The 27,662-nt window shown below is 43.5% G+C and overlaps 1 protein-coding gene across 1 annotated transcript; it reads left to right on the top strand.

Annotated features, from left to right (window-relative positions):
• The first annotated feature begins 2,340 nt into the window (after positions 1-2,340).
• On the top strand, positions 2,341-17,618 carry LMO4 (LIM domain only 4). The gene is made up of 5 exons (XM_074876441.1): positions 2,341-2,681; positions 4,994-5,232; positions 12,144-12,240; positions 12,597-12,752; positions 16,856-17,618. The coding sequence occupies exons 2-5, from the start codon at positions 4,997-4,999 to the stop codon at positions 16,862-16,864; spliced, it is 498 nt and encodes a 165-aa protein (XP_074732542.1). The 5' UTR covers positions 2,341-2,681; positions 4,994-4,996; the 3' UTR covers positions 16,865-17,618.
• Positions 17,619-27,662: the final 10,044 nt, after the last annotated feature.

The following is a 27,662-nucleotide window of genomic DNA, read 5'->3' on the forward strand; positions in this document are numbered from 1 at the left end:
TACCGGTCCTCTCCCCCTTTTCCCTGCGGAAGCTCTCCACCAGCTCCCAGTCCGCTTTATGCACAGACTCTGAACATATCCCAGTCTATGGAGAAAGACAGATACAGGGTTTTCTCCTGCATTTAAATGATACCTGTGGTACCATTCGAATTTCAATACTTTATTTGCTATATAATTAGAAACAAAACATACCTACGCATCCCGGGGTTTTCCCAAGCCTTTTTTTCCTAGCTAGACATTTTTTCCTTACATTTTAAACGGTTACTGGGCACACGTCTCCGTGGTCCAGCTGAGGCCCGGGATGCAGAAACGAAGGAGGCCCACAGGTGGCGATGTGGTTCAAGTACACCTGGGCTGTGCTGCCCGAGGCCACGCTCACCGGCCGGCCTGTCGTCGGGCAGCCGGCCCTGTCGTCTGGTAGCCGGCCCTATCGTCGGGCAGCCGGCCTGCCGAGCCGCACCGACACACTCCTTCGTAAGGAAGCGCTCCCGGCCCAAGTGCCGCAAACCTGTGCGGGTCCTTCGCCCCCACGTCACCCGTCAGCGGGATGGGTCTAAGGTACTTTTGTTGCCTCGGACGCCGGAGGGGTGGTGGGCGCACGCCAACTCGTAATTCCGTCATGCTGCTATCGCTAAGCGTTAATTTGACGGCAGCAATTAACCGGGCCCTCTGCCGGGGCACGGGTCAGCGCTGGCCCGGGCGCGCACGTGGCCGCGTGTGGCGGCAGTTGCAGCAGCGCCCGACCCGCCCGTCCCACTGGCTGCTGCTTACGTCAGCAGGCTGGAATCGAGAAACTCCTATGATGAAGTTTTTATCTTCTTTTGCTGGTCCTGGAAATGTACAATTGATCTGACTCGCAGCCCGCTTGGTGAAGCACGTTTGTGTGACCGGGGCGTGCGCATGCCCTGTGCCAGACAATACCAGGCAAGGACGTGCCCCAGCAGTTGGGTTAAGCCCTGGCACTTGCAGGAGTAGCTGATCACGGGGGTAACTCCTGCTAATTATGGTGCATTTACAGACTTTCATTATTTCGAGGGTCTTTTTTACCTATACGGTGCTGCACTTAGGCCTCAAAAATGTGCAATTAACACGCAGAGGTTTTTTTTCCAATTCTCAGTGTCCCTGTTAAATATTACTTCTGATTTGCTATCATCCTTGGGCTTCTTCCCCAGAAACACAGTTTTCTCAATCCACAAGCCGTGCAGCTAACTGCCAGCCGGTTGCGGCAGTTTAACGCTTTTGAACCTTTACAGGGTGCTATAACGGCGGGCCCTATCCGTCCCCAAGCACCGCTCCCCGACGGTTTCCCCGGGGGAGTTTTTTACAGGTCGGCGGCCCGACGCGGTCCCCTCCACCCGAGGGCCGAGCCGGGCGCGTCCCCGCCGGCCTCCTCCCCGCCTCAGCGCGGGACCCGAGCGCCAGCCCGCCCCACGGACGGGGGTGCGCGGCCCCGGGGACAGGGCGAGGCCGCAGGCACTGGGGGGGTGGCGCGGACCGGCTCCCGCCGCCGCGGGGCCGCAGCTCCCCTCAGCGCCCGCCGCCCCGGCCGCGGCGGCGGGGGGAAGCGCCCAGCACCCGGGCAGGGCTCCGGCGGACGCCGCCGGCCGGGCGGAGCGGGCCCGTCCCCAGCGGCGGCCGGCCGGGGGCAGCCGGGACGGCCCTCGCCGCCCAAGTTTCTCAACTGGTGGCCGCGAGCGGGGCGGGGCGGGCGGCGCCCTAACGGCCGCGCGCGTGCCTCGCCTCAGCGCCCGGGCGGGCGGCGCGGCCGCCGCTGCCCACCTGACTCCCTCCTTCCTCTCCATTCCCCTCCTCCTCCTCCTCGCCCCCTCCCTTTCTCGCCTTTTTTTTTTTTTCCTCCCCTTTCACTCATTCCTTTGTCTTCTCGGGGATTGGCAGGTTTTATTATTCCGCCTGAACAAGCCGGGGGCGGATTGGCTGCGGCGGGCTGACGGCGGAGCCGAGCCGGAGTGTAGTTGGGATTCTGCTCTGTCAGTAACACATGTGTGAGGGGCAGCGGGAGCACACGCACACGGACACACACACACACACGCGCGCGCGCGCGCAGGGACACGGACACGCACTCACACACACACACACCCCGCGCGCTCGCGCAGGCGGAGCGGCCTCCTCCCGCGTCCTGCCCGCACCGCCGCCGCCGCAGGATCCCCGGCAGCAGCTCCCCCGGCAGCAGCTCCGCGCCCGGCCCCTCGCAAACTCGCCGGCGCTCGCCCTCTCCTCGGAGGCGCTTCGGCGGGCCGCGGCCGGCCGGCTCCGCGCCGCGGGAGGCTCGGGAGCCGCCACAGCCCAGAGAAGGGGGCGGAGGTGGGGGGGGGGCGGGGGGGGAAGCGGTACAAAGTGAAGCCACATTGCCAAACTTACCCGGCGATTGCAGCAGCGAGCGGCGGCGGCGCCCTGCGTGTGCAGCTCAGCGGCAGGGACTGAGCTCTGCAGCTCCCCTCCCGGGAAGCGGGAGCTGGAGGAAGGACCCAGGCAGACGCCTCTCATAGAAATATCTATATTTTTCCAGCCTGGGCTGCCCCTTACCGGGCGGGGGGCTCCCTCCAGCGCTCCCGAGAGCCAGAGCGAGGGCGAGCGCTGTGTTTGTTTCTTTGCAAGGAGACCGCCTCAGGCACCCCGAGCGACGTTGCTCCCCGGCCTTTTGCAATATAGAGGGGAAGCAGGTAAGAAGTGCCGGCCGTTACCCTTCTCTCCCCGCGTACGCGTGTGCGGTTGCATGCCCGCGCCCCCTGCGCCGCTGCCGTCCCGCGCTGCCCGCCGCGGCCGAGGGGCGCGGAGCGGGGCGCCGCGGGCGCGGGGGGAGCCGCGGGCCCCGGGCATTGTCGCGGCCCCCGCGTACAAAGCCCGGCGGCAGCGGCCGCTCGGGGAGGCTTTCCTTCCCCCCCCTTCCCAGCTGCCGCCGGGAAAGGGCTCTGCCTGCCTCGGCTGTGAATGGAGGGGACGGGGGGGGGGGGGGGGGGGGGGCAGGGGCACCCGCTTCCCCCGTAGTAAACACTATTCTGAAACAGTGGCAGAAAAGATCAAAGTGAGCTCTCTATTTCTCTCCTCTCCAATTCCCTTCCTGCCCCCCACACGGTCTTTTGTTTCAATCCAGGAGAAATCCGGTGAATCACCTAATTAAAACCAAGACATGAATTAAGCATCCATTTTTGTACTACAAATTGCCAGCTCTCCGCTTGTCCCTCCCTTGGTCTCCATTAAAAAAACACCAGAGACGCTGTTAAAAGGGGGGGTTATTTTGCCTCTAGCTTCCAGCTCTGCTTTCTATTTCACTGACTCCTATCCCAGGACCTAAATTGCTTGGCTGTGTAATTACTAGAGTAAGCCTATTTAAGTTAAAAGCTTTTTTCCCCCCAACTCTAAATGAAACTTGATGAGGGCCCGTCCTTAGTTATCAAGGGAGTCACTTTCTGGTCAGTCCTCTTGATTCATCTTTTTAGATTTAATCAGCATTAAGGTATTGCTTGTCCTTAAGAGCTTTAGCTTAATGGGGTTACTGGATGGTTTTCTCAGTGTAACGTTTCCCATTTTATATTTATATATATTTGCCTTCGACAAAGACGGGCTAAGGTGGTGGCATGGAGTCTTTTTCTTTCTTTTAAGAAACCCGAAGTGATTTAAAGCGTAGGGAAACGGTTTAAAGACTCGGAGCAGGAAATGCAGATTCATTTAGGCTGTAGCTGGAAACTGTAACAAAAGGCAATTCCTTGAACAAATGCATCAGAAATCAATTTACATAAAGGTATATGATGCGTTCGGATAAATGCAATGCTAATGGCTTTTAGAGTGGTTTTCTTTCCAAAGTCTCGGGGTTTTTGTTACAGCTTAATTGGTGCAGTTCTTCTGGTTTATTGTGCGGTCACTGGACATACCTCCAGGTACTCTTTCTGAGGAAATGTGTGTTTAAAATCGGCCTCAGTTCTCCTCCTCCTGGAGCCGAGTTGGGCCAGTGGCAGGAAAAGTTCGTCCTCGCTGCTCTGGAGGTATCAGTCTGAAGGTCCTTAGCAGATAGCCAGATGCCTCGGCATGAGCACGTACGGCTTACAAAGGACAAAGACAAAACATGCTGCTTAATTGGCAGTAAATAACTTGATCTTTTTATAGTATAAGTGACTAGAGGAACACCGGGAGTTTATTGGACTCTGGATTGAAGGCAACAAATTAATCGGTTTAGAGTAAGCTTTATGAATTGATTCCTATATTATCTCTCGGTTGTCCTGCTTGCATAAAGCATTTATTAGAAAGTGAAAAATGCCCTCAGTAGCAGTTTTGGGGGCGGCCAGAGTAACTCCAGCCGGAGTGGTGCACTTCATTATGCTGCTGCTTTCCTATGGTCGGTAAACTTTTTTTTTTTTTTTGAGTAGCAAAGCTTGAGCATTTAAACTGCTGATCAAGGGCAGATTAGTGAGACAAAAGTTGAGTATGTTTGTGTAGGAAGTTAACAGGCGTCCTAAAGTTCAATGATCTATTATTCGGGCCAGTGTCCTCAGTCTGGAGTGTTTTCTCTGGGTGTTTTTATGTCTCCAAAATAAAACAAAACAAAAAATCCCGAACTCTGGACGGCCGGTCCCGAGCCCCTCGCTACCGCCCCGAGCCCGCGGAGCCTCTCCTAGACTGAAAAACCAGTTTCACAACTTTTTTTTTTCTTCACTCTTCACACACTTTTTTTTTTTTTTTTTCCATAAGCAAAACAAACCCCGGGACTGTTCCTGACTTGTGAGCTGCAGCTGCACAAGCCCGGAGTGGGGCGGGGGGTGGCCGGGACGGCGGGGCGCGCTCCCTCTGCCCCCCACGCCCACCGGTCCCCGCCAGCTGCGCGGCCGCGGGCCTGCCCGCTGCCCCCCCGCACCCCCCCGGCCCGGCGGTGCCCCCGGGAGCGGCGCTGGCCGCGCCGCGGGCGAAGCGGGGAGGCGGGCGGGGTGTGCTGCCGGCCCGGCCCCGACCCTGACCCGGCTCGGTCCCTCTCTCCGCGCAGGCCATGGTGAACCCCGGCGGCAGCTCGCAGCCGCCCCCGGTGACGGCGGGCTCCCTCTCGTGGAAGAGGTGCGCCGGCTGCGGGGGGAAGATCGCCGACCGCTTCCTGCTCTACGCCATGGACAGCTACTGGCACAGCCGCTGCCTCAAGTGCTCCTGCTGCCAGGCCCAGCTGGGGGACATCGGCACCTCCTGCTACACCAAGAGCGGCATGATCCTCTGCAGAAACGACTACATCAGGTGAGGCGGCGGCCGGGCTGGCGGGGACCGCTTTCCCCCTCCCTCCCTGCCTTTCTTCCCCCTCTTTTTTTTTTTTCCTTTTTTCCCCCCTTTATTTCTGGCGGTGTGGGTGCCCGCGGGGCGGAGGGGGGGGGCTGGCCCCGGATCGCTCCTTCGTGAGGAGCGGGGAGACGTGCGGGTGCGGATGTTAGCGCCTAGCCCAGGGCGCAGTGGCGACTGCCAAGTGGAGGGAAGAGTTGGGGGGGGCGGAACGACGACTATAACTTTAAAGTGGTTTGTCAGCACAAAACAAGTCCTAACTAAAAATAAACAGCAATCAGAGAGGCTAAATTAATCTGCTTTGTTGTAGTGTTGAAGGAGAAGTGTGCATATCTGAACGGTAAATGTTAAAATGGTAGGGCTTAAATAAGGCTGTGGCAGAGGTGCTAAATAATGAAATGCCTGCCTTTAGTATCTGATTAATTATGATATTTACATAAGCACCTTTAAACTCCTTTGAGTGGAAACAGAATGACTCATTCTCTGTTCTCCTTGTGAAAGAGCTGATTAACCGTCAGTTGGAGGGCCACCGATTCTACTTATAGCCCAAAACAGTGGTATAGTGTTTGTCTTCGCATTGTTACAGAGAAGCTTTGAACCGACATTTTTCTTAACTTCTAGTATAGAAAATGCAGGGTGTAGGAGAGGAGGGATATACTCTTGCCCTTTATTTCTTATCTCTTCCTTTTTTGAAGCTGTTTGCTTTAAATGCCACAGATTTGGGTAGGGGGAACTAAGCCTTACTAATCTCGCATCTGTTGGGGTACAGCAAGATTACGCAGAGTATCCCTTCCAACGAGTTTCCAATATAATTAATAGAAAGAATTCCTGAGGTCAGGTGCCTGTACGATCTTTTCAGGTGAACTCAAGCTACTTAAACTCATTAATTTAAAAGGAGGCATTTTGAAGGATTACACATTTAATTTGAGTAAATGGTTTGATAGACTGATGCACATGAATGCTTCAAGGAGGTGTTCTATTTCAACATTCAGTAATTAAAAAAAAAAAAGCCCCATATCTTCCCGCTATAACAGAAATGCTTAGTTAAAACAGTGTTTTGTTTAGATGCTTCTGACTTCTCATTTACAGTAAATGTCAAGAATTAACCCAGGTTTTTCCTTCTCCCTGATGGCCAAAAAGTTCTACTTTTTTTCTTCCTTTCTGGGGGAAAAAAAAAAAAGAGCATGTTAGAAGTTTGCTTATGTTGTAAAACTTGACTTCTATTTGAGCAGATCAGGACTGTACTGAATGTGTGTGTATGCATGGAGACCTCCTTAGTCTAAAAGGATGGAGTTAAGACTTGGTTACTCTGATAGTGCAGCCTCTGTCCTGATACACGGCTGCATCTTCGGTCAGTTCAGTAGAAGAAACACAGCCCTTGGTATCTTTGAGGAATCGGAGCCTCAGCTTCGCTAGTTTTGGGGGTTATTTTTAGAGAGAAATGCTAGAAAATCAGCACATGGGGGGGGCTTTAATGGTGGTTTTTGGTCATCATCCTAAGCGACAAGCCTAAGCCTAGCAGAATTGTAATTAAATAGAGCAGAACAGTGTTAGGGAAAGAGTCTCGTTTGAAGTGGAAAAATTGACACTACTGTTAAGATGCACTGAATAGTACAGATTCATCACTCGACCAACACCATCAAACAAACCCTCATGTCTGATTACTACTAATTAAAAAGAGAAGATGCATCCACTGTATCCCAGAGGCAAGTTCAGGCAAGCTTATCGCAGTCCTCTGGTTTTGTGTTGCCAAAAATTAATACTCGTTTATTTTAATGTAGGCGATTATGAATAGGATGCTTTATCAGATGAGGGTTTTGAATTGATCTCCTTGTTCTATCGCCTGACTTCTCTTTAGATCTGTGTAATTTGACTTGCAAAAATAACTCTGACAGATGCTTGCTGAAACTTGAACTGGACACCGTACGCTCAAGGTGGGGTAGGACGGCCTGGCCCTGCCGGGGCTGAGTTAACTTGGAGCTTTCCCGCTGGAAATGGACTTGGCAGGCTTCCTTGTGGGTCGCACTGGCATGAGCGCGGCCCTTGCCCTTGTCTTGCTTGAAATGGCCTCGTGTGTTTGTGGAGGCGATGCCACCCGTTTGGCAGCGAGTCTCCCCGGGTCTGCCATCCATCCTCCCCCATCTTCGTTTTCTGTAGGGCTTTTGCGGAGGCACATTCCCTTCCCCGGGGAAGAGCCACGGGGACAGGTCCGAGCTGGGGACGAGGGCACGCTAGGCACGACTGACAAAATGAGGAAGAGGATTGATCGGCCCGGCAGGCGCCAGGTGAAAGGGACCTGACTCCTTCGGGCCAAGACCACGGGGCCGTGTCTTAATGAGCTTTCTAACCGTCTGAGGTCGTATGTGTGTTTTTGTTGTTGTTTAAACAACACAACACTCCCCTCTCCCTCCCTCCCTTCCCCCCCCCCCCCCCCCCCCAACCCGACAACAAATTAGCCGTAGAGCTCCAGCAGCAGCTTTCATTGAAAGCCAAGGTTCCTGGGAAAGGAGAGGGAGGCGAAAACCCCAGCGCCTTCCCCTCCCTCCCCACGGCGAGCAGCGCGCTGGCGGGGCGGGGAGCGGAGCGGCGCGGCGCGCAGCCCTCCCAACCTTAAGATGCCAGATAAAGCAGCAGCGTGGCAGCGAATCCGCACAATTAAAAGCTTTAATTAGTGTCTCCTCCATTTTCTCTTAGTTCTGATAGGTTTTATCTAATGAGATCTGGTCCCTGGCTTAGATCTGCTCGGAATGACGTGTCCGAAATGAATGAGAGCCGCGTCGCAAACAAAACATTTAATTAACAAAATTGGCCTCTAAGAGAGAGCAGGGAGGGGTGGGGAAGGGGAAGGGGGGGCGGCTGCCCGGGCGCGTCTTAAAGGGGCAGCGCCCGCCGCCCCTCCCCTCCGCGAGCGCCCGCTCCTCGCCGCGCGGCGTGGGCGCAGCCCGCCCGGCCCCTTCCGCGGGGGGGTGCGTGGGGCCGCGCCGGACCCGGCCGCGGGGCGCCTCGCCCGGCCGCAGCCGCAGTGTGCGCCGCGCCGCGCAGGGAGGAGGGAGGGAGGGAGGGAGGGGGCCGCCCGGCAGCGAGTTCATTTCCCTGGTAATCAGCGGCAAGCTGCTATATTCAGGGAATGCTGTCCCTTTAATTGAACAGGCTAGGTAATTAAATGGCACTTTTCCAATAGGACGTGCTAGGTAAATCTAATAGTTGGTTATTTAATATCACTTTGAAGTCTGCCCACTCAAGCACAATGACAGCACAGGAGCATGTGAACTATTAGCTAGGAAAAAAAAAAACCCAGGATCTCAAAAATTAATTAAATCGCATGCAATTTAGGGGGAACGTTTATCTTGATTTGTCATAACAGAATTAATTCAAGGCCTCCAATTCACTTGGGGGCAGATCTGTTACTCTGAATTAACCAAGCGTAATTTGGCTGTTTTTTTTTTTTTTTTTTTTCCTTCCCCTTCTCTAATGCAGCACTTGCCATTATGCACAGCCCCCCTTTTAAGTATCAATAGCTTCTGGTGCTTTTAAGGTGCTTGGTCTCTAGTTATTCTGAAGTACCTTTAATGGACTTGGCTCCAGGCGTAATTTCTGTGTTGCCTTTCTTTGTTACATTTAATATAGCTGGTGCGGAATTTAGATTAAATATAGGGAATGTACAGAAACACCAATCGCTTCTGGATCAGTAGGTCTGGATGTGCATTTCTCTTTGCTAGGTCTTGGATATAAATTTGTGGGCAGAAATGTGCACTGTGTTGTACAAGAATCGGAGCACTTAAATCTGTCTCCACAATTTTGGAAACAACCGGAACCTTATTTTATTAGTATAAGTTGCTAAAGATGTGTTTCTGCTGATACTGAATTTTGAGCAGCAGGATGGGAAACTGGGCTGAAAAGATTTCTTGGTGCCTTCATTCCCACTCTTGTGAAAGTTCGGAGGAAAAAAACCCAAAACCAAACCAAAAAACCCAGGAGCATTTGTGTGTTTGGGGGTGTGGAATGCTGTGTTGGAACCACACAGTAGTTAATTTAAGGTGGCTCAGTAAAATGCTGCTAAGAGTAGAAGAGCTGCCTTGTCCGTATAGGGAACCTCTTGATGTTTGTGATTGATTGCATTGCCCAAATGTTGAAATATTAATGACCTTCTTGGACTGAGGACCCAAAGAGGAAACTGAAACCAATTCTGTCATCACAATTAAAGAGTCCCCTGGCTTTAATTAGCCTGACCTGGGGTATCTCTACCCATTGCTGCAGTTAAAGAGAAAAGAGCCCATTAAAGTCCAGTCTGAGACCGATAGCTACTTAATTGAGCACCTAAAGCCTCAAGCCTTTTAAATCAAATACTGTCCTGGACAGTCCCCTTGGTTAGATAATTAGCTCTCCAGCCTCTCAGAAACCCATGTGAAACAACTTTTTCACCAAAGAATAGTTACTGTGGAAGACTTCCTTTACTGGTATGGAGAAATAACATTTTTTTTAAAGATAAAACCTTTCCTCTGTCAATGGTATTACAGGAAAAAACATTCATAACAGTAGAGAAGGAAGAATAAGTTTAATTTTCCTGGTAAATAATACAAGGCAGCGGAAAGGTGTTTGGACTTTGCAAGTAATTTTTAGGAATTTTAGCAGAAGATTCAGCTGAAGTGGCTTCCCAAACCAGAATTGTTCTGGGAATGTGCTTAGGGAAAACCTAAGATGTGTGGAAAGCCTCTGGATTAGTTTGACTCCATTTATTAGAATTCACAGACATTCAAGGTGTACAACCACTTCTAGTCAGAGAGAGTTGTATAACAAATGAACGCTTAATGAAGATGAGGAGTGCAATGAGATCAGTGTTCCGAAAGATGTGGTTTTGGTTGGGTAGTGCGGTTGTGCGGCGGGTTGCGAGACACCGCTCTCCAGGTTCGGGTTCTCCTGGCCAAGGAACATTGGTCTCTTCATCTTTGCCTTTCTCTTTCCACCCTACCCAGCAAAGCCCTCACCGCCACCCCTCTACCCTAGATTTTTGGATCTTTGCTCTAGAAATGTAACAGTGCCTTGCTGCGTCCTCTTGCAATGCTTCCTGTGCACCTTTTCTATGTGCCAACTTCATTACTCGTAACAATGGAGGAAGAAAAATGCATATCGTAAAGCTTTGGAAGTAACCTCAATACATCATGTAACTACTCGGAACTGGTCCTGATTTAGAAGATGCCCTAATAATGGACCCTTAGTTTCCAGACAGTTTAGTCCCTTTGGCTGGAGGTCCTGACAATGTATTAGTTCAGCTTTCCCTTTGTAACCACTGTGATTCTGCAAGAACGTGTCAATGTGTCGTGGATCTCAGACTAATTAGTTTTGAAATGGAGTTTTGATTGAACTCTTCAAATCGATGCTGCTGCAAAATTTGTTTCTCAGCTTCCTATTAAAAGCCATCTTAAGGGGCAGTTTTACTACTCTCTCTGTCGTTCAGTCGATACATTTAATAACAACTTACAGGCTATTTTCAATAAAGTGGCGACAGCAAATTAGTAGTTTGAACATGACAAGCCTCCTCTGCAAGCTCAGATTCTGAAAATTCAAAGCAATTATTTTTATACAGAGGCACACTGCAATCATTCAGATTACGGGTATTCTGTTGTAATGCGTCTCCTAGGTTGACACAAACAGAATTTTATGACTTTATTTGGACAGGAAGGAGATGCAAATATTAATATTTATTATGACACCAATACGCTAATTTGTAAATCCTATTACTATGTTTTACATCGTGCAGAAAAGTGGGTCTGTGACCCTGCCAGCTAGTTCAGTTTCCTTTTTTACTGTGGAATGATTGTGGTAGTCTTTATAAATATTTGTGTATATTAGAGACGCGCGCAAAAGCAAATAAAGGTTTTCTAATTCTAGCTAACGCAGCCTGTAAGAGTAGAACTCAATAATCATCATTGTATTATATTTTGAATCGATGCGTTGTGCCTTTAAATGGATTTGAAGAATTATGTATATATTTTTCTTCACCACTCTTCTGCCTATTTCCCCCCTCCCCCCACTGCGTGTGCCCCCCCCCAATGGCAGATGTTGTGGTCTCATTTGATTGCATAGGAAAACTGCAGTGATACAGCAAACACCCAGAGAGATATGATGACAAATGGGTCCAGATCCCGGTAAATTACTTTCTGCTCAAATCGAAATTTCATTCAGTTTGTTGCTAGCAGAGATGAAGTAATCTAAATTGTGGACTCAGGAGCAGATAGAGGGAAGTTGGAGCAAGCATTTCATTATCAAGAGAGAGAGAAGGTTAGGATGAAAGAGATGAGCAGAGGCAAATCTAAAGTGTTGACACCATGATTGAAAAGGTTAACCCATACACATTATATATCAACCTGGATAGCAGAGAGTTTCTAATGGAAACTCTGCACTGATGGAGGTTTACTGGAGTTTCAATACACTGAGCATGATGTCTTCTTAGATATACAATCAAATCCTCTTAACCCTTTTGATGACTCATATCTCAAGATATGATTAAAGTACAAAAGAGTTCTTCATATAATTTCAAGGACACAATGCATTTAAACTCCAGTCATGAATTGTATCTTTTTTTTATGATGAACCCAGTAATCTGATAAAATGTGTGTAGTACAGAATTGTTTGTGTTTCTAGAGGTGTAAGTCAATATTTCTGATTAAATCCTGTGTAACCACATCCAAGGTAGGGTGAAGCTACCAGTTGTTACACAAAAATGCACTTTTTCATATTATGACACGTAAGCAAGTTGGAAGACGGGGGTCAGAAGTCTAAAACAGTTGTGTAATAAACCATTGCAGTGATGCGCAAAAATGCTTAGAGCCTCCTGTGTATTAAATTATTCATGATCATCACCTCTGTTTCAGGTTATTTGGAAATAGTGGTGCTTGCAGTGCCTGTGGACAGTCCATTCCTGCTAGTGAGCTGGTCATGAGGGCACAGGGCAACGTCTATCATCTTAAGGTGAGGGGGTTTATTCTATGTGGTTTTTTTTAGTAGCTGATTAGTACTGCTGTGCTTCTTTAGTATAAAATCTGCATCTGCTTATGAATGAAATGCAAAGCAATAACTAGAAATACGAGTATATATTATAAAACTTCCCTCAGTGTGTAGCTTTGTTCCCTCGTAATCGGTAAAACTATACTTGAGTTATGTACTGCGTAGTCCCAACAGGTAAGACTAATGCCATATTTGGAGATACTAGAAACCGAGCAGCTCCATATCTCAACTGTACTTGCAGTCTCTGAAGTGTAATTTTCAAACCTGCAGCATACTTAATTTGTGCTGTAGTTTCACTTGCTGTCTCTTTCCTTTTTCAGTGTTTTACATGCTCTACCTGCCGGAATCGCCTGGTCCCCGGAGATCGGTTTCACTACATCAATGGCAGTTTATTTTGTGAACATGATAGACCTACAGCTCTCATCAATGGCCATTTGAATTCACTTCAGAGTAATCCACTACTGCCAGACCAGAAGGTGAATACTCAACAATTACTAATAAGCTTTATTAGAGCTAAATGAAGATCAATTTCTTTTCGTTCTAATAGTGGACATTCCCCACCCCTGCAAGGAGACCTTTAAGTAACTGAACTTACTTTAAATAACTTAGGCATGGGGTATGGGGAGAAAATACTAACCTTTTAAATATGACATATAGGGTGAGTCAGTTTATTTTGGTTTGGGCACGTGCATCTGTACAGTTGTTGAACTCCTTATATGTAAAGCGAAATGGAGAGCATACATTAATATAAACTCTTAACAAAGAGAAGTATTTTATTTTATAATCTTGAAATTAAGGGCTACAAGAGAGCAGGTTGCTGTGGGAGGAAAATTAGATTCTTTAATATGGAAATAAATGTCTTGTGAATAGAAGGTTCCTGAACTAAACCGATGTATTTCACTTTAATATTAAGGTTTTAGTCGAGGAAGCATGCTGGGGTACTCTTTCAGAAGTATTTTCTTGTCTGTTTTGTATGTCATAACTCAGATTTAAAAACCAAAGTGCTATTTTCTTATCGCTCCATAACACTAATAGCTCAACTAGAGATTGTATATCTCTGTGGTTGATAGCTCTTGGTTTCTAGCTAAATGAGTAAATAATGACTGTACAAATCGTATAGTGAAGAAGAAAAAAAAAATATTTCTGATCAACAGTTGTCCTGTAACTCTGAAACTAGATAGTTTTAGATCTATTTTAATCTCCTTAATAAGTCCTAAAGCTATGCAAGTGAGTGCATTTTGATAACTGCTGTGCCTAATTTGTAACAATTACTGTCAACCTTGAGTTAAGAGACTGTTCATTCCACCCTGGTCCAGAAAAGAGTGAATGTATGACTCTTGCACATAATTTTATTCACATCATATTTCATACTGATTATGTATTGATGACATTGATTCATTTACTCTTTACAGCGCCACTTGCATGGATATTAAATCTTATTGACCACAGATGAATTTTAATTTCAGATTGGTGATAGATTTTTCCATCAGCTCTGATAGTATATTTGACTTTTTCATCATTAACCCAGGCAATCACACAGCACTGAGTTATTGCAATGAAACAAAAAGTGCACACTTCAGTTGGTAATTCTTTATAGATTTACAATAGGAACTTCATTAATGTCTGTAAGGATCACAAAAAATAACATTTATCTGCAAATAGGAATTTGGAAGATTAAAAAAGTCTGGGACAAATGCTAGGCTGATCTATTCTGTAATGTACAGAATATTTTTTTTAGCGCTTTTAGTTAGCGGAGAAGTATGTCCAAGAAAACACAAACTGGTTTTTAATTTCCGTTGGTTTTTTTGTTGTATTGCTACATTTCAATATCTGTGTTTGCCTTTTTTTCTGTGCATAAATTTACTGATTAATTTTAAGTATTCTTTCAAGTCTTATACAGTGAATGTAATTACATCAAAATAAAACATGGACCTTTTTTATTTACTTAATTTGTCAATCGAGGTGATGAGAGAGTTGAGTACAAAAGTCCTATATAGTTAGGCAGAACAAAGATAATTAAGATTGGAGGAGAATGTGCAGCCTCTTCTCAAGGAAGTACAAATACAGTTAAAGATTCATAGATTTATACTGTTGTGAATTTTAATGAAACAAATCCGTAATACAGACTAGCTAGCAGTGAATCTGTTAAATGAATATTTGTAGGTATCCCATTTCAAAATATAGGTAAAACCATTCATCTTTATACACTGCAGTAAAAGGTTTACCATTCTGAGAGAGTGGTTTATCCACTTGTCTTCTACGAATGTAAAGTTTAATGTAACTTCAAATAGGTGTCTAAATTGTCATTTAGTTTTATCAGTTTCTTACTATGCCTTAGCAAAACATAAAAATGATTTAGTTGCAATAAAAGCAGTAGACATGATGAGGAACATAGAACATGGAAAAGAGAAGTAAAATTGGACTGGGCTTGCAGAGCTCACAACTGTAGACACCTGGTAGAAGCTAAATGCAGAGAAAATAGTGAGAACAGGTTTTTATTAGTTCCTGTCACCGACTGTTAACTGCATTGCTAACTGCAATGATGAGGCAGATGAAGAGGTATTAGGGAGAAGACTGTTGGGGAGAGATTATAGTTTTGGAGGTTTTTTCTTTCTAATATCATCTCTCTAGAAAATGGTGTAAAGTGGAATTGCAGAGCACCTGAACCCCAGAAAACTGAAATATAGTTGAGGAGACAAGTTAGTAATTCATAGATTTGTCAGGTTTCTGGAGTTTTGGAAGCTACGGGGGCAGATGTCAAGAGTCATGTTTTGTATGCTGGCTTTTTAACAGTCTAAAGATGTTTACATCAGAGATGTTTTCCAGAAACCTGTGTTTTAGGGCCACTAGGTAAAAATGTTCTTCCTCTATGACAGAGCTGGCTGTAAGAGATACTTTTTACTAAACATTAAAGATCAGTCTCCAGGTTATTCTACCACTAGAGATTATAGAATATTCACAGGATTTTGTATTAAACTGAAGAGATTGAGACATACTCCCAGCATTAAACCATGTTTTTGCTGCATATGTGAAGGTGACAGTTATGAATTCACTACTGTTTTAATAGAGTTTACAGGTTAATACCTATTGGTGATTGGTGCAGGCAGAAAGGGTTGCATGACCTAACTTTGTTTAAAAACTTGCTCTTCTTTTTAAGGAGGCAAATGTACTTGAGCTATTCCTGCCTTTTGCCTCCCTGAGGCAATTCACACATGCAAATTATAACTTCCCATCCCTTGCTATGTAGTTTGAAAAAAAACCTGTTCAGAGAAAACTCGGTACTGCTTGCTGGCAGAATGCAAACTCTTAGTTTGTGCCGTTTCATTTGAAGGGGCTGTATTGGCAAGAATTCTCTGTGGTTTTTTGGTAGTGGTAGTATTCCTGTAGTATTTGTTTGCAACAGTATTACCACCCACTGAAAGTGTACGTTTTCTACCGGTTAGCAACGTTTGTAGCAAACGCTTGTCTTCAGCTTCTATACTTTTAAATAAAGTATGAGATAGATTACGTCTCTCAGAGAAGATCTTAAAAATCTTCTAGTTTACATATCACTCAACAATTCCCTTGTAGTTACATAATTGGTGTTGTCTGTGTCCATAGTAGAAGATATTTGATGCTCATTTATTAAATATGCTTGCTGGCTGCTCCCTAATCTTTGTTCTGGACAGACAAATTACCTTTCTCACACTGAGCTTCAGCTCTGGGGAATTAAACCTCCAAGCCTCTACTACTTTAATTAGCTTGAAAGTGGGGGGTTGCAGTTACTAATAGACCTCAGGCTTTTAGTAACTTAGAGAAAGGGTGAAAAAAAGAACTTCCTGGGAAGCGCAAAATGTCATTTAAAAACCATAAAAATCTAATATATATTATTTCATTTTGGTAATTGCAAACAGATTGTATTTGAAGACTATGGATGATCATTTCTATTTTATCCATGAAAGTTTAGATTTTTATTGAGTTAGACACTTTTAATTATCACAATTCATTAACACCAGTGTGAAAGCACATGTTTGACTTCATATATTAAAATGTTTATGTAACATTAACTAACACACCAGATGAGGAATTTTAAAGGGGGGGGGGGGGAATCCTGAAATATCTATATTTAGCTCTTGTGCAATGCAGCATATTAACCAAAGTTGCCTTGGGAGGATATTGGCTGTACTTCTTATTTGCTTTACACACTATTTCTTCCAATTATAAGATCATATTACTAGCTTCTTCAAAGGCATGGCATAATGTTTCTTCCCTTTTAAAAGGGGCCCAGAAAAAACACCTTATTCACTGTACAATTTGTTACCAGAAAGTGCGCTTATTTATTGTTGTCTCTTTTTTTTTTTTCTTCCCTGTCTGCTCTTTTTAGTAGTGAAACTGCGGAAAATGTTTGCTTTTTGCTATTTGAAGTTGAAACGTTAGCAGTATGAATAGATAGTGTAGAAAGCCTTAATCAAGTCACAGTTGGAAAGTAATCTAATAAAAAAGAGATTAGTGAAAAAGGAAAAGACAAAAGCAGTCATGTTGTAGTTTCCTATCTCAAATTTAGTATTCTAGCTAAGATACCCATTTTTATTTCTTACAGGTCTGCTAAAAGGTCAGAGTAATGCAGAATGCGTGCCTTCATCTCAAATTTTGTTCATCACAGATGGATCCCATGTCTCCAAGTAGACAAGTCACCTTTGTAGCTAGCATCAATGCCAGCTCCATACCATTGCACCTTCTTTATTCTTGATTGCCCTTCCCACATTTATTGGTGTATTAAAATGACTGAATATGAGCATTAAGGACTCCATGAACCTGGGCTAATGGGAGACTGTAGAGAAAATGAAAAAAGATCCACCGGAGGACATCTTGGGGAGGGGGGGCGGGTGGGGAAGATGACTAATGAAGCTAATTAAAAGAAGCATTGAAATCTGCTTTCTACCCTCATTAACAATTAGCAGGGCACTGGCCAGTTTGTACCCTGTGTTTTACCTTAACAACATTCTATTTGCTCTTTGTATATTTAAGTGTTGTAAGGAAATGTGTTTCAATCAAACTGAACATGAGATAAAGATGTGGCTTTTGTGATATTCTATCACAAACACTTTTATTGTATCTCTGTAAAATACAATGTATGTATGCATGTAAGTGTTTTTGTCCTAATGTTGCTACTTCCCATGGCAAAAAAAAAAAAAAAAGAAAAAAAAAAAGAAAAAAAAGTCAGGCTCATAGCAGCTACTGTGTAGAAATTTTCACCTACTTCTAATTTGCTGAATGAAGAAAAATCTTTTATTTGTGATATTTTCAGAGACATTTGCTCTAGTATGGTGTATTTAAATAATAAAAAAGTAAAACAAACAACACTGAATTGAGTATGGGTTTTAGAAGCTTTGCTTTTTTTAAAAAAACCGACCTCCATTCCTAGACTATATCTTACATAGTCATTACCTTAATTGTCAATTACCTTTAAAACTAGCTTTTTGGTTTGGATGGTTTTTTTGTTTTATGCCAGTAAAGAATCTGTTAAACTACTTAACTGTGTTACTTTTGGCAAGGATACAGAGCACTACTTCAAAATTATCTTTTATTTTTCATTGAGATTCTTAATTCTGGTAACAGCAAGTATATTATAATTCATATTGCAGTGAATTACGGTACGCACATAGGTATTGTGGTCTCTCTCTTTCTATCCAGCTCCTTTCTGCAAAATCATCTGTGTTAAGGGTGTGCATATGTCTGTGAGCGTGCAAGCGTGAGAGTGTGTGTATATACCAAAAGAAGTCAGAGAATAATAAAATAAAAAACAACAAAAGGTCTGTACCTCATGCTGAGCACTAGAATTGAGTATTCATAAAAAGAAATACAATAGCTATTCTGATCTGAACAACATAAAGTTGTGTTTGCTGGGGTAAGAGACTAACTTTTCAACACTGATAATGTTAAGGAAAGAAAAACAGGTTTCCTGGGCTATTTCTGAGAACTAACTGATCTCAAATATGATCTGTTCTCTCAAAGCAAATAAACAAGAAAATACAGCCCCGCCCCCCCCCCCCCCCCCCCCCCCAAGCAACAAAGCCTCCTCTAAGCTTAGAAAAGGAGCAACTTCATTTAGTGGGTTTTTCCTATCAGCTGCTCGGTGGTGGAGCTATGCAGAATAATTTTGAGAAAAAATTCTGACTTTCCATGTTTGTAGGAAGAATACTAACATGAATCTATGGTTGTGCATTGTATGACTTCAGTCAGGAAACTGCAAGCACCTAGAATATGCCTCTGCCGCAATTAATAAGAAATCAATATTAACAACTACTCTACTTTTATAGGAGACTAATATATTTGAAATACATCATGATTATGTTTTCTTCTTCTGTTTTTGAGAAGGTGTTCACTGTTCAGCGTGCTTGGTTACGAAGTGAGCTTGACTTATTTTTGTTGTGATGCCGATACACAAAAAGCTGATTTATAGATTTGTCTGTCTAAACAACCAACAGCAGATTTTTTTTTTCAGATTCTACTTCTTGACCTCTAGTATATTGGAGGTCTGCTGAATTTCTTCTTTTAACACTTCAGTGCTTGAGGAAAAATAGGACTGTGGCAGAGAAACGAAAATGTCGTACAGTATCAGGCAGTAAAGACAAAAGAATACTTGCATAACGTATAAAGCATAAAATGACTGAAGCTACGTATGACTTTTTAATTAAATGCATTTACATATTTAAAAAATAAGTTTCTAAGCTTTTTGATCTGGCATTAAAGTCTTTAGGTAGAGTCCTGCAAATTGTGCTGCTTTGAAAAGACACTTGAAGTCATATGAATACAGAATTCAAGTATTAGTGAGACTGTAGACATCCTTTTATACTCTTTCAGTATAAGCACTCAAGGTACAGTGTTTAAATCTAACGTACAGATTTTTGGTTGTCCAATATAACCTAGAAGTGCTAAGAAGATAGCTAATAACTTCTAGTAAGTAATGTAGTATAGCATTTAGTGATGTAGAGGTTGAAGTTCATTAACGGCTTTAAATAAACTATTATATGACTCGTTTGTAAAGCACAGCTACCTATTTAATAGCTTACTTTAAAAGCATTTCTTAAGTTGCAGACCTATAAGATTACAAATGTCACTCATGTTAGCATAATCCACATGCAAGTGATGAAGCCTTTGCTTTGATGTGCTAAATTGGAGGAGGACTAATGGAGCTATGAATATACAATAGAACATATTTAAGTAGTATTCTTGCTTTAGGTAAAACACTTTCTTGAAACCAGAGGCATTTCAGACAATAAAACAGGCTCTAATGGGGATGGTAGGTGTGGATAGAAGGCTACTGGAAACACTTAGCTTTGTCCTTATGTGAAAAATCACTTTTTTAGGAGGTCTGTAAGAAAAAACGTGTACTTGTTCACCTTTTATCATATGCATTTGCTACACTGAGGCTGAAATACACCCTCTGCATTTAGTGCTGCTGAAAAGTCATACAAATAATCATTCAGTAAGAGCTTCCTTCACTTTCAAAAATGAATGCTGTTAAAAAAAAATCAAAGGAAATATTACTAATCTGAAATCATCCTTGTGAACCTGGATAAAATGCTCTGTCTATATTGCATCTAAACGTCTCAATCATATAAATTGTCACTCTTATTAATGAAACAATTTTGTAAAAAGATTGCCCTCTAAATGGGTTTAATGTTTTTACCTATCCAGCTGTCTAGTTATGAGATTTACGCATCCTGGCAGGCAGTGGGACATTAAGCCTTTCCAAACCGAATTCTGTTTGCAACAAGATACTGTCTTTTCAGCCCTACATGATTTATCTTTAAATATTTTAACAGGTTATGCAGTATCTTATGAAATATAAAATGAGAATGTCTTACCAAAATGAAGCCTATGAAATTAAGTCACATCTTTAGAATATTAACACACTGAGTTTGTCTCCCTTTTTCCCTGCTAGTTAACACTGATAAAATTTGCATCATCTAATTTTAGGGTAAATAAAAAAAAAAATTAACCACATACTGGCATAATATGACTTTGTAGTACCATCAGGCATTTCAAAAGATTTTAATTTATTTTTTTTTATCAAATTCTTTGACTGGTAGTTACACGTCAAGTATGAGGCTTTTTGCAAGGATCTATGTTCTGTAACAGCTCTATTAAAATAACAAAATGGAGATGGTAACATTTATGTATATATATATTTTTAAGAATTATATTTCTTCAGTGTGAAATATGTGTTCCAGGTCTGATTTCACTGCTTGAGCCTTCTGTACATGAAGTACCAGATAACCATTGTTGCTGCTTTTTACTTATAGTGCCAGGTGTATGCCTATTGTCAGTCCAGCTAAGCCACAGAAGAGCTTATTGCAATTAAATAGCAATTTGTTTCTATGAAACTGCAATTAAAGTATTACTGATCAGCCATTTTAGATTGGCAGTGCTTTGACTGCATGTTAAACAGTGAGCAGCTCTAGATTTATTCTGCAGTCTGAGCTGCGAGTAACAGTGAAGTGTAACATGCTCACCTATGTCCCTTGTCAAGTTGAAAGTATGAGTCCTCCGTGAAGCACTCTGATCTCATCACGAACATGCTGAGAGCAATGACAAGTCAGGGCTGATCTCTGTAAGTTGAACTTGCAACTTACAGGACCCGAAGTTATTACTGTTTTCTGTTCCTGTATAAGCAGGGATGTGTATGCTTCCTACAGGGGATGTTTTCAACTTCAGATTGATTCTGTTGAGAATGGACTGCAAGTTGTGGGCCGCAAGCCAATAACGTACTGCAGGTCCTGACTTGTTAGAGCTGTGTAAACAGGGCTACTATATCTCCTTAATCACAACTAATAAAAGACTAGAAGAAAGCAATCAATTACCTTATAAGTTTTGTTGGGTTTTTTTTTTAATAAAAAGCAGAAGTTTATCTGACATGACTATTATTTTTACACTTGTACAATAGATGAGACAGTTTAAAGCAATCCGATCGGCTTACCTGCGCGTGCCCAGGGTTTGCTGGTGATTGTTTGCCCGTGACATTCCCGGGAAGCCACAGTGCTCCTGTCCCCAAGCCTGGCAGAACCTGCCAGCCACTGTCTTGAGTCCCCTGCCAAGCTTGTAGCCATTTGTGGTTGACTTGAAATCTGAAATGTAAATTTTTGGTGCAAATTAAAAACTTGTTTGTAAGAACTCACTGAGGAATTAACTTTGTAGTGGTAATTATATTTCTTAATTATCACCATATATTTTAACAAAGTCTGAGTGAGACATGTTAAGTTCAGTTCCTGCATTTTTGCACAGTGGAGGCTGTAGACATCCTCGTTCCTTCGCCAGAGGGGATGACATCACACCTGTGGCATGCATGAGATAAGCGTTGCTTCATTTAGAAACAGGTTGGTGTCTCTCAGAGATGTTCCCTAGGGGGGGTGAAATGGCTTGGGTCCTAGGCCTGAAGTGTGACCCAGTAGGGTAGAGGAGAGCAAAGTGCTGCATCAGGTGCTAAACAGGTGACACGAGGGCCGGTGTGTGCTGGCTGAGCAGCCATACGTGCCCAGTGTGTGCAGGCTCTTGGTCCCTGGCAAATGGCAGGTAAAACGCCTGTGCTTAAACCTCAGCGAAAATGGCCCAGCTGACAGTAATTCATTCACCCTCAGTATATGGTCATAAGCCTGAGCCCAAGGCCTGAAAAAAAGTCCTGTTTACTGGAGACAAGACACGACTGTGTTGAGGATTTTTTTTTTTTTTTTTTCCCTTTCTCTGTGGGTACTTTTTAACAAGTCAGGTTCTGTTGTTGTGTTTCTTTTAACAGTAGTTCTAGCATTAAGCTCACAGAAATGTTTTTGGCATGCAGGAGGCTACACAGTTCAAGGGGGAGGCGCTAGGAGCCAAGACTATAGCTGGGGATGTAAGCCTTAGTCCTGCCTGGTGGCTCATGTTGCTTTTTTGCCCCTGTTCACCTCTAGCATGTCCACTGCAGGGCAAGCAAGGGCCTGGCACCACAAAGGCTGGATTTTTTTTGTTTTTCTAATGAGGCCTCTCAGTGCTACTGTATTAAAAGTAGTAAAGTGCAGAATTTTAGTGACTGGAAAGGCTTGTACAGGCCATACCACGGTGTGTTTAGCCAGGTCAGAAAAGATCTGACTCTACTGTGGATTCAAAAAAGGTGACACTGTTACAATCTTTTCTTTTTTTTTTTTTTTTTTTTTTGTGGATTATCTTATTTCGTTATTTTCAATAGTGCTAAGTATGTGCTACCCACGTAGAGAGCTGGTGGAGCGACTTAAGGAAAGGGCCTGGGCTTTCAAACGGCAAAGCATGCACGTGTAGGAAGGCTGGCAAACTTAATAGGTGCTGAGTAACTTTCAAAAAATTTGAGTTTAACTTCTCTCATATACACCGTTCTAATACAGGCCTCGTAGACCACTGTGCCATTTTGTTCCCATGTGTAATATCACTGTTACATTTTTGTAATAATTTTACCTGTTTAAATCTGTTCCCTGCTACATTAGATGTTCACCTCAGCTTACAAATGCTGAGCTTGAAAATCAATTTTTTCTAAATGATTAAAAATGTTTTTTAAAAAATAATTTTGGTTTTTAGGATTTTTTTATTCATTGCTATGTATTTAACTTTAAAAAAACCAAACCAAATCAAAAAAACTCAACAATTTTGTTGAAACAGTCCTACAAACTATAGCTTTAAGTCCAAAACTAAGCATGAGACATTCTTGCCCCAAAGAAATTTTTTTTGAGAGAGAGCTATAGTGGAGAGAAAATGGACATTTTTGAAAAGAGTCATTCCTTGGTTGGGTCCCAGACCCAGTGATCATCCCCATGGGGGAGGGAGCCGTGCTGCTGAGCACAGTGAAGTTGGCAGCATGAAAGGGGCCCCCACAGACAGAGCCTGCCCCGGTGCTTTGAGCGGCAGCGGTGAACGGCAAGTGATTCCCTCTGGTGCTCATCGTGTCCTTTGCTCTTAAGGGAGTGGTGGCTGTTGGGCAAGCTGAAGCTCTCCATGTGCAGCCAGGTTCCTCTGCAGCTAAACCAGCTGATGTTTCTTTCTCACATTGTTTGAATATGCTGTTAATTACTTTTTGAAATATCCATATACTTTTCCTCTTAGGGGATCTTACAAGCAAGCTTTTCGCTAACAACTTCTGTGGTTCGCCGTAACCTCTCAGAATAATCATCGGTTCCATTGAACTTATGCCAGTTGTTTTGTTAAACTAAATTGAGAGAACAGGGCCTATATTAATTCTCGAAAGGCATGAGATTGCCCTGTGATTTTGGGAAATCTTGATTGCTTATAGAAGAATAAATGAACAAGGCAGATATTAACTTTACACCTGACTTCAATTTCTTTGAGCAGTGGAGAAATGTCCAGTAGGAGGAAAAAAAATATCCAGCTAAAACTCATAAGCCAGCCATTAATAGGCTAATTTTATTGTGCTGTAAAATCATCAGCTGCTTATAGAAAACAAAGGGGCAATGATTTGTCTTTTATTCTTAGGAAAAAACCTTATGATCAAACAGTCCCTAAAAGACTGAGCTCATATGCATCCCACTTACATATTTTTGGATATCCTCTGATATTCATTTCACTGATGTATTTGATAGGTAATTATATCAGCCATATCAAGATGCTGATACCAAACAGTGGAAGACGTCAGTGTTTTGCCATAAAGCTTATAACCCTTGTTATTGAACTCTCATCAGACTTGGGATCTGCAGCAATCATTTGAAAGCTGTAGTTGGTATTTTTGTGCTTATGCCACATTTAAAAATTATTATTCTTGCTTCATCAGTTAGTCTTTTTTAGCTGTCTTGAAGAAAAAAAAACATATTGCAAATGAGCTACTATTCTTATTTGTTGTCTTAAGAAGGGTAAGCACTGAAGTATTCAAATGGAACAGATTATACCTTTAATTACATCCAAACAGGATGCTGAGCTGATTTTTCTATTTTCTGTTTAATTGCTATAGTTCAAAAAGATATTGCAAATTTGTAGATGAATTATTTAAGCATAGCCTTCTGGCCTCCGTGTTTACGAGAGAGACCAAAAGGGAAAAAAAAGAAAAAAATAATTTAAAGAGGAAAATTGCCACTTCCTTTAAGAAAGAAGTTTGAATAAAACATCTTGGGGGAGACGTTTTAGCTGGATAGATGTTTTATGCTTTCTGGGAGCATCTTGGGACTCCATGGGATTTGTATCCCACCAGCCACACTGGGTCCATCACTCCTGAGGGATCCCTCTTTAGTGCTGTGAGTAGCAAAGTGCTGTTTCTTCTCTAACCTGCTCGTCGGTGAGCATGTTGCTTCACAGATGCGATCCCAACCAGCCACCCTTTTCGTGGATGTGCTTGATCTCCATTCTCCTACATACAAAATGAGAATAATGAAAGCAAACACAATTCATCACTTCTTAAACTAAATATATTTCCATTTTGTTTGCATGTGTGTGTATATATCATTCACCGTATATATTTAGAATATGTGCTACGACATTACAGCCAGTGATAAATCCTACTCACTTACTATATGTGTTATTTGCTGCAACATTAAGCTCAGTAAGAATTTTATATGTAACTTGTACCAAAACTAAATATATTGTGGAATTGATGCACAGTTGTAAACAAGAGCATAACTTCCCGCTTCAGCACAGTTGAAGGTGGCAGCTTGTGTGGCAATTCTTTTGTAAACAATTGCAGACTTTCCAAAGAATAAGCCAGTTAATTACATTTTTAATGATGTTTTTAGCAAATAGGATTCCTGGGGAGGAAAAAACCCCTATAACACCAACAAAAAATGTAAACCTAAAGCTTGTACCATATAAAGAAATGTCGTGTGTGAAAAACTGGATTGTGCTGGGCCCAGACCTTTTGCTACCCCCACCTCTTCTTTCTTCTACTGAACTTGCCTGTGTAGAGTATTTTTTTATAGCTCTACTGTTAATTCAAAGAAAGATGACACTGGCACAATCTATTTAATTTTTTTGTGTGGATTATCTTATTTCATTATTTTCAATAGTGCTAAGTATGTGCTACCCACTTAGAGAGCTGATGCAGTGCATAGCAAAGCTCAAGATGTCCTCTTAAATACACAAAGCTTATGCAAGGCCGTGACACAAGTAGGTTTTAAACGCTAGCAGCGTTGGCAGCTTTGAAGGGCTGATATGATACAGCCTTGCCGACACGTCACAGGTTACATGGAGAGATTCAGGGAGAAACTGAACTAACGGGAGTAAGAGTAATACACAACTTTTATTGATGAAGTTCAGGGGAAAGAGGCACCGGGGGCAGCTGTATTAATCCCATAATAACTTGAAATATAATCAGTACATTGCTGCAGGGATGGCTAGGAAGGGAGGGAGGTGGAGGTGTCAGGGTTTAAGTTCACAGGCTTTCCCAGTTCATTAAAAAGTGAATCAATCAGAGAAACAGGCTGGCTTTTCAAAGGGCTGGCAGTTGTGAACGGGCTTCGGACGTTGGGAGGCACGCAGATGGTGTGCCCGTCCTCGCGCAGAGGCTGCTGGAGCTCAGCAGCCATCCATTTGAGGAGACGGCTGTGTTTTACCCTGCTCAAGCTAGTAAAATGTGTTATAATGTGCTAGGGGAGATTCTGGCTGGATTTTGAGAACTTAAAAGCTAGGCGGTGTTGGTGCTGTGGGCCATATAAAGGTGATGCTGATAGATGTTTATAAAGAGAAAAAAAAGTTTTGTTTTATAATTTCTAGAGTGGTGGTTTAACCAGCAGGCAAATGGGCAGAAGGAGTCTGCCTACAGGACCCCTCTTTGTAGGCAGCTGGTACAGTAATTAGCTCATTACTATTAATTTTTGCCATCCCTGGACTGATCAGTGATGTGTTTAAAAAAAAAAAAACAAAACAAGTGGAATTCATATATCTGGATCTGGCATTTCCTACATCCTTTTGATGGAGCTGGTGCATGTACACAGACCAGGGAACATCCTTGGAGAGTGAACTTACACCCACAGGCACTCGGAGATTTAGGACAGAATGCCCTGTATTTAAATAGGACTCATGACTTTTTAATTACTGCACAGTACAACAGGGCTCAGTGAGAACACATGGTTGTCCAAACTGGTGTGCTGCGATTGCTCACCAGCGGTATGGGAGCGTGTGTAACCAGTGGTCTGTAGTTCACATGAGAACGAGTACCCACCACAGGCACGGGTAGGAACACTGGCAGACAGACCGTATTTCCATATAAACCTCAGCCCTGTGTTGAGAAGATGGTAAGAAAAGAGCCGTCTCATATGGATGACTGGTACATGCTGAAAAACATCCGTGTTAGAAGGCAGTGGTGTCAGTGTGACCTGATAGCTCCTTAGGGGGAGGGGAAGGGTGTCCCCCCCCAGACATCTTTTCTGGAATGCAAGTCCAAATCTTCATCAGCCTCCGACCAGCTCATCCCCTGCCCCTTGCTTGGATCCTGCCGTGCTCGCAGCGGGCCGGGGACTGCCCTCAGGTTAATTAATAGTTCCACTGATTGCTAGAGGAGCTGTGGAGAAGGGGAAAGACATACTTTGTCAGTGTTAGAGTTAAGAGAGGCAGGCTCTTTTTTGCCAACATTTGCTTTTAAAATTTTTTTGCTTTCTAAGATGTTTATACCAATATGAAAAAACCCAATGTACCTATTATTCTGCCAATCTTCAAGGCAAATGTTTGGCAAGGGAATATTTTAATCCCACCCACCCAACTTCACTGCACATTACTTTGGGCTAGCAAAAGCCTTCTTTGAATATGCTTAGCCACAGCCTGAACTACACATCTCTGTGAGATGGTTTAAAACACAAACCAGGCTGGCTCCACATCTTCTTTCTTGCATTCATAGGTCTTTCCAAAGACTATCCCTGAGCTATAGCCCAAGGCCAGTGAGTAAAAAGCATACTTTGTGGTTTAAGTTTTTAATTTCTTGTTTAGTGTCAGTTTCAGCCACCTCCCCAAAATTATGATTTTTCTAAACATTAATTTTCTCTTCTGCTCTCCTTCATCCCGACGCCCAGCCCAGCCTTGCTTGTGTGTCTGTCTGCTCTGAGGACTCCTGTTCAAATGGATTCAGCTGAAATATTAACGTGGCTGGGAGCTGGCACTCACGCGGGGCTTGGGGCAGCTTGTGGTGGCCTGACCTGTTTTTACTGAATCAGTTCCAGTTCAGCAGAAGTGGGTCAGACTACCTTCAGCCACGTCGATCTGGAGCTTCACAAGAACTTGCCACTTTGGCAAAGTGGAAATTAAAGCAGCTGGAGAATAACCTCTGAAAAGCAGAGATGTCACTGGCATCTCTCTCACACCACAAACACCCCCTGCTATAAACACCACAGACCCTCACGCCTTCAGCACATCTTCGCTGGTGGGGAAGGGGTGGGAAGAAGTGCCAGAGGAAGGGTAGTGCAGCTCAC

The sequence above is a fragment of the Strix uralensis genome, chromosome 8 (genome assembly GCF_047716275.1).
Source record: "Strix uralensis isolate ZFMK-TIS-50842 chromosome 8, bStrUra1, whole genome shotgun sequence".
NCBI lineage: Eukaryota > Metazoa > Chordata > Aves > Strigiformes > Strigidae > Strix > Strix uralensis.